A 9,786-nucleotide genomic window follows, 5' to 3' on the forward strand; every position below is an offset into this window, starting at 1 on the left:
CACACTATAGGAGGTGCGGCACAACCAACCACTTTCTTTTCACCAATACTTACGATCGTAGACTACGCCTACTTTCGATATTTAGTTTATTTTTCAACAGTTAAGCATATCTTTCGTTATACCATTTATCATATTAACTTCATTACCATGAATCTGCATTAACATGAAATACACAACATTATAACTGGGAGGGGAAACTCCCTGTAATGAGTCTGCCTGTAATAATAATGTTAATCTTCAGAATTACATATAAGTTCACATCCAAGGGAAACCCCAAATTTCACTTTTACACTTATACAAATTCACTTCCTGCACCTGTCGTGCAGCCTTGCCCAACCCTGGGCAAATTCGCCTGAACTTTCGTTCAACTCATTCGCCTCGTGCATGGCTCGCCCATTTGCCAACGCCTTCCACAGTCACATGATTCTTCGTTTCATTCAACCTGAGCGTGTTTCACCAACTCGCCCTTCGACTCGGGATCGTTTCACCAACTCGCCCTTCATTCACCGTTCACTATTCACATGAACGTGTCATTCGCCCAAACTCCCTTCGCACGTTCCGTTTGAACTATCGTTCAGTCGGACGACCTACCGCACCCTCGCCCGACTTCTCAAATGAACACCCTCCCGCGCCCTCGAACAACTCTTCGCACGAATCCCCTGAAACAATTTCCCGAACGACTATTCGCCTGGACGCCCTACCGCGCCCTCGAACGACCTCAAATGATTTCCCAAACGACCGTTCGCCCGGATGCTCTGCTGCGCCCTCGAACGATCGTTCGCCCAGATGCCCTGTCTCCCCCACGAATGACTGTTCACCCAGATGACCTTGAATAACTCTTCGTAGAACGCCCTCAAACGACCTTGAAGACCGTTCACCCAGACAACCTCGAATGACTCTTCGCACGAACGCCCTCGAATGACCTCGAATGACCGTTCACCCAGACAACCTCGAACGACCGTCCCTTTGTTTTGGCTCAGGTGCTTTGGCCCCTTGTCTGCCTACAACTTCTCCTATATTTCAAAACCAACTTGCACTTCCACTATTATCCACACTTGGATACTTATAAATGCCTTCTCGTTGATGGTTTGAATGGCTCCTCCATGCCATTAACTTATACAAATGTGCTGCCATGAAGGGTCACGTCAACTCGCCCAGTGGACACTTCGTTTAGCCCCTTGTTTTAATTCTTCACACCTCAGCCATTGGCTTGGGCGCCCCCACCCGGGACTACCTAACATTATAAACCATCATCCTCCTCCACACTTAGCCATTTTCATGCACAGCTTCGTGTGTTCTGCGCTACAGCTCGTGGGCATTACATTCTCCCCCACTTGAAATCATTGTCGTCCTCGACAATATCTCATCCCAACAACCATCTGTCACCAAGATACCCATACCAAGGCATATAATCCATCGTATGTCATACATCGAAAAGTCTCCTCAATCCATGATCATCAACCACATCTTATTGCAATCTCCACCTACTGCTCCATTGTGGAAGGTTTGCCCCTCCAACTCAAGCTACATGCTAACTGCAACATATCGTGTTGACCTCATCATGTATCACGATCGTGTGAACTACTGCCATGATACTTCAACATAATGCTAACATATCTCTGCACACTGTCGACCCTCATGATTTGAAATAGTCGAGTGATCAGTCCAACTGTCACACTCAAAGATAAGAATGCACATATTTATGCCATCATCAGTCATTTCTCAGAACATCCTATCACATCATCAACTCGATCAATAATCCATCTCCATCCAAGTAAGCCATGCCCAGGTCCATGAAGTAGTCCTCATCTCATCTGTAACATGTTGTCCATGATGTTTAGTATCTATGTGCTGCATGAAATCAGCCGCATCTATCCCAACATCATCATCCATCTGCAAAACATTCATCTCCTCAAAATGAAGAGATGATCTTCTAACTCTCGATGTGCCCCATCTAGGTTCATGAAGCCACCTCTATCGTCTCTGCAATGTGCCATCCCTCAAGTCTGCCAAAGAAACAAGTATGCATTTGTCTCATCTGCTATGTATCAAAAGTGATTAAGTCTCGGCTCAACCCATGCCCAAGTGTTGTCACCAAGGCATCATCATCGTTGCAACTCCGTCACTCCAAAGTGTCTCATATCGATCCTCCTCATCAAGTCACACTTTCAAGCACACTCATACATGTACTCAAAATTATGCACCCCATCCTGCATCAAAGTCCCTAACCTTAGCTCCTCAATGCATCAGATCCTCTAATTCCACCATATATGAAGTCCCCAAAAGTCACAACCTCATGTCATCATGATCTCCATGAGTCATCTCCAGCCAACACTCTAGCAAGCATACATGTCTCGGCCCAAAGGACTCTGCAAGATGCCTCAACTTTCCATGTAGTAGGAATGCTCCATAGTTTGCTCACAAATCCAACCAAGTTCATGGCCTTGTTGTACAAAAGTGCACAACATCCCCATCGGCTCATTAAAAAAACATCTCCATGTCACACCAACAAATCCACCTGCACAACATCCCTGCCTTGACACTCCTCATTGGATGCCCATAAGTGACACCTCTACAAGTGATCCTGCATAATGTCCCTGCATAAGACTGCCATGCTCCATGTTTCCAACTCGATGTCCATGAATCAAGTTTCCCATGTTGTCCTACTAAGTAGACCCATCATAACAATCAGTCACCCTCATCTGATCCAGGTGGATGTTGGTGGCCACCCACCTATCGCATTTTGACCCCCACAACTGTCTCTTTCAGTTTTTCAGTTTCCGTAATTGTAGCACAATTTACTATTTTTAGCAGTTTTTCAAGTCCTGAACTTCCGGAGCCATTTTGAGGCCCTAAACGACGTTTTTTGTGAAATCTGGGAGCAACATCTAGCCATGGACTGATGTTGCTCTTCCTAAAGTTATATTTCTCGGATGGATCTTTCTAACGAGCTATTGTACACATCAAATGGAGATCAGGTGCCAAAATTACGACCCCGGTAAATTGATATACCAATTTACCCAAACGGGGCCCACAATTTGGCGTTTCATCTTCTAGGGTTAGGTTTTGGGATGTTAAGGGTTTTCCATTGTTTCTCAACAATAAATAGGCCTTCGAGCCTCATTGTAACACAGTTGAGAGGCATGTAGCCGCCACATCTCTTTTCAGAGATAAGCTACCATCGCCTTAGCTGGTTTATTTACATTTCTGTTTGTAAGCATATTTTAGTATTTTACATTAATGAAATGAAGTATTATTTCCACTACGTATCTGTCTTTATGGTTATCTCTGTATTTTATTACATTCCTGTTTAAATCTGGATCAGTGGTATCAGAGCGGTCTTCTTATTTTCTCTGTTTTTCTTTACATGTCCCCAACGAGGTCGGGATATAAGGAGTTAGGGCTTGAACTCGTCAAACCTTTGCAAGACAAGCCTCACAAATCCCGACAGCCTCCCATGGTGGATGAAAAGAAAGACAAGGGGGCAGGAGATCCTATCAAAATCTTGCTCGAAGAAGCCCTCGAGCAACAAAGGAACGCGAAACAGCTACTCTGGAAATGCCACAACCTTTAAGGTACAAGTTAATTTTGAAATTCCCATCTTCAAGGGTCAAATAGACACAGATGTCGTAGATAAATGGTTAAATCTGCTAGATGGGTATTTTTCTATTCATGAATTTTCGAGTTAGGAAAAGGTTGTTTTCGATCTTCTCAAAGCAGCCCCCCACGTCAAAGACTAGTGGGAAACCTACTGTGAGTAGAAGGATGAAAGTACAGGCTCACTATTTTCAGCCGCACCCACTTGGAATTCATTCCGGGATGCCGTCAAGGAGTAGTACTACCCTATCAAAAGCTATGAGGACAAATACATCAAATGGACCACACTACGGCAAGGAAGGGACCAAGATGTGCCGGAGTTCACAAACATTTTTCAGACCCTTCGCACACAGTTGGGTATCAAGGACTCTGAGCTGCATTTGGTACTCAAATATTGTGGCTGCCTACACAGATACATCCAAGAAGAGATGAATTTCATGAACATCTCCTCGCTCGGCACGACATACCGATACATTGTCAAAATCGAGAAAAAGTTCAAACAGAAGAAGCAAGACTTTGGATCTGTGAATCTGAAGCAAGGGAAAGGCTTCCCCAAATCGAAGAACCAAGGACAAAGCTAAGATGGGGCAAACCAAGACAACCCATCGAAGCCGCAAGAAAAGAACAACACGACAAAGTCAAAGGATACAAGAAAGTGGTATGAATTCCACAAGAGTTCCAATCATAACATAACTGAGTGTCAGACCAAGCAGTCGCTAGTGGCCGATTTGAAGGCTTTAGAATCAGATGCATGTTCTGACCCTCAGTCAGAACCCGACAAGTGGAATTGCAAAGGGAAGTAGATCATGTATGCGGAGCCCAACGTCAATGTTGCCACCACCAAGATCCAGAAGAATGAGCCCGAAGACCCAGAGGAGGGGGAGCATCTTTTCCACTCACAGATGTGGGTGAAGGGTTCGCACTGCAATTCATTGTTGACAGTGGCAGCCAAAAGAACCTCATTTCAGCAAAGGTCATGAAGTGGTTGGGCCTACTGACTACACCACACCCACAACTGTATAGTATCGTTTTGCTTCATGAAGGACGAGATCTCAAAGTTCGCAAGCAGTTCCGCCTTCCCTAGAGCATCAAGCCCTTCACAGACGAGGTATTGTGTGATGTTACGCCTCTCGATGTTTGTGATGTATTATTAGGCCAACCATACTTGTGGAGGTGACATGCTGTGTATGAGTCAAGGCCTCGCGCTGTCATTATTTCTTTGGGTAATTCATTATATAGGATACCGGAGGTAGCCCCACCTACCACCACCTCTTTGATCTCTACTAAGAAAGGCAGCAAGCTCATCTCCCAGACTAGGAAATTCATTCTCTGTCTGATTCGCTCCCAAAGTAAGGGGAAGATCGTCACCACATCTATGACCCCCGCGAAGGGTTCGTCCACGCAGCAGCAGCAACAAAGGAATACTGTCATGACAGAACATAGGAATAGCTTCTCCTCACCCACAGGGGTACCACACAAGCTTCAGGTGGGCAACAAAGTCTGGTTGCATCTACAGTAAGAACGGCTTATAAGAGCCCATCAGAAGCTCCGACCACGCTGACATGGTACTTACACCATTACTAAGGCTATGGGAAATAATGCTTTGGAGGACAACATTCCTACATTCCTTTTCCTGCACTAAGTGTTCAATGTGTACCGCCCTCAACCATGCTTCCTACCATTACTGGACACATCTGAGATTGCAAAGCAGCTCACTAGGGACCACTTTCAGCAGATGGAGGAACTCAATGCAATGGGGACCGTTTCTTTCTAAGGAGAGAGGAATGATCCAGGTGGATGTTGGTGGCCACCCACCTATCCCATCTGGACCCACACAACTGTCTCTTTCAGTTTTTTAGTTTCCGTAATTGTAGCACAATTTACTATTTTTAGCAGTTTTTCGGGTCCTGAACTTCCGGGGCCATTTTGAGGCCCTAAACGATGTTTTTTGGGAAATATGTGACCAACGACCGATGTTTCTCTTCCAAAGGGTATAGTTTTCGAATGAATCTTTCTAACGAGCTATTGTACATGTCAAACAGAGATCGAGTGCCAAAGTTATGACCCCGGGAAATTGATGTACCAATTTACCCAAACAGGGCCCACAATTTGGCATTTCATATTCTAGGGTTAGGTTTTGGGATGTTAAGGGTTTTCCATTGTTTCTCAACAATAAATAGGCCTTCGAGCCTCATTGTAACACATTTCAGAGGCATGTAACCGCGAAATCTCTTCTCAGAGATAAGCTACCATCGCCCTAGCTGGTTTATTTCCAATTCTGTTTATAAGCATATTTCAGTATTTTACATTAATGAAATGAAGTGTTATTTCCACTGCATATCTATCTTTATAGTTATCTGTATTTTATTGTGTTCTTGTTTAAATCTGGATCATCATCCAAGGCTGCAAATTGGTCTAGTGAACTCGGTCACCCAACCATATCATCATCACATGAGTCTCTCCCACCATGGCTCCCCTACTGAAGGTTCCACCAAGACTTCCTCTTGATCTCAGCCATGAGAAGTCCACCCAAGTATCACCATACTCAAGTGTGTGCCCTCCTCTAATCTATCCATGAGTCATGCTAGGCACTTAGCCAATTCTCCATGTAGCTAAAGGATGACCCATTCTTTCACAATGATCATCATGTTCCTCCCTTGTCACAAGCCTTTGTACCTTCTACCATAAGGTCACAAACAACCCCAACAAGACCTGCAACAGTCAATGGTCCTTGCTTCTCCATACATGGTCTCTTCATAGACATCCATGGTAACATCCTCCCTTGCATCGACAAACTGACTTTTCCCTTCCCTGCATATGGTTCATCTTCCAAAAGTCTCACTGAAACACAAGTATCGGTACTTACTTCATCACGAGGCCCCCCCATGTGAGTTTCCTCATTCACAAATGTTTGAAAATTGCACGATCCTAGTTCAACTTCAACAATTTCAAGTTCTTCCTCCATCGTTGTCATATTTGCAACATCCTCAAACATCACGGCTTCCTCTTCTTCGTCATCGCACTCTACACCTACATCTTTCTCCATTTCCCAACCAAGTTGAAGAAGTTCATCTTCAACATTCCTTTCCAAGACTTCAAGTTTATCTCAAACCCGTGGATTCTCTTCTTTCATCCACTTCAACCTGTATAAGGTCAGCAAGAGCTTCCCTTCACATTCTTCCGAACCTGCCATATCTTGTCATTCAGCTTGGCCCAAGTACAATGCTTCACCTCTGCTAAACTTGTCACGAAATATTACACTTCCTTTCTGCAAACCTGAATCACCCTTTATATTTCTGAATCATCTTTGATACCACCTATCACGTTAGTGCAATGGGATCAGCTTCCTGTTGTTCATCAGCTCTGATACCACCTATCAGGAAGTGCAGTGGGATCAACTCCTTGTGCTGATCAGCTATGATACCACTTGTCACGACCCTACACTGGTGGTACACTTCCAACCACACTATAGGAGGTGTGGCACCATCGACCACTTTCTTTTCACCAATACTTGCAATCATGGACTATGCCTACTTTCAATACTTAGTTTATTTTTCAACAGCCAAACATATCTTTCGTTATACCATTTATCATATTAACTTCATTACCATGAATCTGCATTAACATGAAATACACAACAGTATAACTGGGAGGGGCAACTCCCTATAATGAGTCTACCCGTAATAATAATGTTAATCTTCAGAATTACATATAAGTTTACATCCAAGGGAAACCCCAAATTTCACCTTTACACTTATACAAATTCACTTCCTGCACCTATCGTGTAGCCTTGCCCAACCCTGGGAAAAGTCGCCTGAACTGTCGTTCAGCTCGTTCGCCTCATGCATGGCTCGCCCGTTTTCCAACGGCTTCCACCTTTGCATGATTCTTCGTTTTGCTCGACCTGGGCACATTCCACCAACTCACCCTTTGACCTGGGCTTGTTTCACCAACTCGCCCTTCATTCACCATTCACCCGAACATGTCATTCGCCTAAATGCCCTTTTCACATTTCGTTCGACCCATCGTTCGGTCGAATGCCCTATCACTCCCTCGCCCAACTTGTCGAACAAACCCCCTCCCGCGCCCTCGAACAATTCTTCGCTTGAATGACCTCGAACGATTTCCCGAATGACCATTTGCCTGGATGCCCTACCGCACCCTCAAACAACCTCGAATGACCTTGAACAATTTCTCGATCAACCGTTTACCCAGACGCCCTACCGCACCCTTGAATGACCTCGAACAATTTCCCAAACAACCGTTCACCTGGACACCCTATCGCGCCCTCGAACAACCGTTCACCTAGATGACCTCGAATGACTCTTCGCATGAATGCCCTTGAACAACCTAGAACAACTATTCACCTCGACGACCTCGAACGACTCTTCACATGAATGCCCTCGAACAACCTTGAACGACCGTTCACTCGGATGACCTCGAACAACCGCCCCTTCGTTTCAGCTCGAGTGCTTCGGCCCCTTGTCCGCTTGCACCTTCGCCTATATTTCATAACCAACTTGCACTTCCACTTTTCTCCACGCTTGGATACTTAGAACTACCTGCTCATTGATGCTTTGAATGGCACCTCCATGCCATTAACTTATACACATGTGTTGCCATGAAGGGTCATGTCGGCTCGCCCAGTCAACCCTTTGTTTAGCCCCTTGTTTTAATTCTTCACACATCGGCTATTCACTTGGGTGCCCCCACACGGGACCACCTAACCTTATAAACCGTTGTACTCCTCCACACTTAGCCATTTTCATGTGCAGCTTCGTGCGTTTAGCTTTGCAACTCGTGGGTGTTACACTCTCCGCCAGATGGTCGTTGCAAAAATGATAAAAACAATAAAAATCTCAAGCACGACTACTGGGCTCACTCCATTGAATACAACGTCGTCACGAAAAATGTGAGGGCATTGATGGTCCACACTGATGCTTGGTGTTCATCTGGCGCCTTTGCAGCAAATGGGACTTTGATTAGCACTAGTGGGTGGAATGATGGAATCAAAGTTGTCCGTTATTTTGTACCATGTGAAAATTCTACATGTCATTGGGTTGTTGTGAGAGGCAAGAAAGTGTTCTACTATGAGTTCGTGCCCGATGGACAAGCATTTCAGTTGCCATTTATTAAACACACAGATACTGACGGTGATGCACACAACAATTGGTATCCTTTTCTTCGTCTTTCCTCTTATGGAAATCTCTTCATCTTTGCCAACAAAGATTACATATTATTTTATTACAACAACAATCGTGTTGTAAAGATGTTTCCAACAATACCAGATGGACCCAGAAATTACCCTTCCTTTGGTTCATCTGTGATGCTGCCACTGTCGGCATCTCATGGATTTCAAAGGATAGAAATTCTCATCTATGGCGATGCTCGAGAAAATAGTGATGTTGTAGCTAATGTTAGTAATTTCATCTACGCTCTTCAAAGCTGTGGAAGAATTGTCATTACAGATTTGAACCCTAGTTGGGTGATGGAGACTATCCCTGCACCTAGTGTTATGGGAGATATGCTCATTCTTCCCAACAAAGGAATTCTGATTATCAACGAAGCCGAGAAGGGTACTGCAGGCTGGGGGTATGCTAGGAATCTAGCTCTTGCTCCTTATTTATACAGACCTGATCCATCATCAAGGGAGCGGTTCACAGTACTCGCAACCTCCACCATTCCCAGACTGTGTCATTCCACTGCAAATTGCCAGATGGGAGAATTTTTGTAGGGGGCTCCAACCCCAGCAAGTATTACGTTTTTTCTAGAGTCCTGTTTCCAATGGAGCTTCGTCTAGAATCATACAACCCTTACTATCTGGACCAATCCTACAGTACCTTGAGGCCTACCATCCTATCTGCAGATAACATGAGTCATGGTAAAGCATTCAGCGTGAGCTTCCAAGTTTCAAACTATTCTTCCAACAACATTCAATTCAACATTTACGCTCCACCCTTCGCAACCCACTCGACTTCCATGAACCAGAGACTGCTCGTGCTGGCAGCAACAAGCATGACAACAGTAAATGGAATATATGTTGCTAACGTAACAGTGCCTCCAAACACAATTGCAGCACAACCAGGATACTACATGTTATTCATAGTCAACAATAAAATTCCAAGCATGAGAGAATGGATTAAATTTTCTTGATCGTGTAGTTGTGATCCTTTCATTTCCTTCGTGATC

The 9,786-nt window shown here is 44.6% G+C and overlaps 1 protein-coding gene across 1 annotated transcript; it reads left to right on the forward strand.

Moving 5' to 3' along the window:
* Positions 1-8,521: 8,521 nt before the first annotated feature.
* On the forward strand, positions 8,522-9,331 carry LOC149157667 (aldehyde oxidase GLOX1-like). The gene has a single exon (XM_089433755.1). It carries the CDS (start codon positions 8,522-8,524, stop codon positions 9,329-9,331), a length of 810 nt encoding a protein of 269 aa, XP_089289881.1.
* The last annotated feature ends 455 nt before the right edge of the window (positions 9,332-9,786 follow it).

Source organism: Pinus tabuliformis, chromosome 5_2 (genome assembly GCF_031772625.1).
Source record: "Pinus tabuliformis cultivar Carrire ecotype Pingquan chromosome 5_2, CPIR1, whole genome shotgun sequence".
Classification (NCBI taxonomy): domain Eukaryota; kingdom Viridiplantae; phylum Streptophyta; class Pinopsida; order Pinales; family Pinaceae; genus Pinus; species Pinus tabuliformis.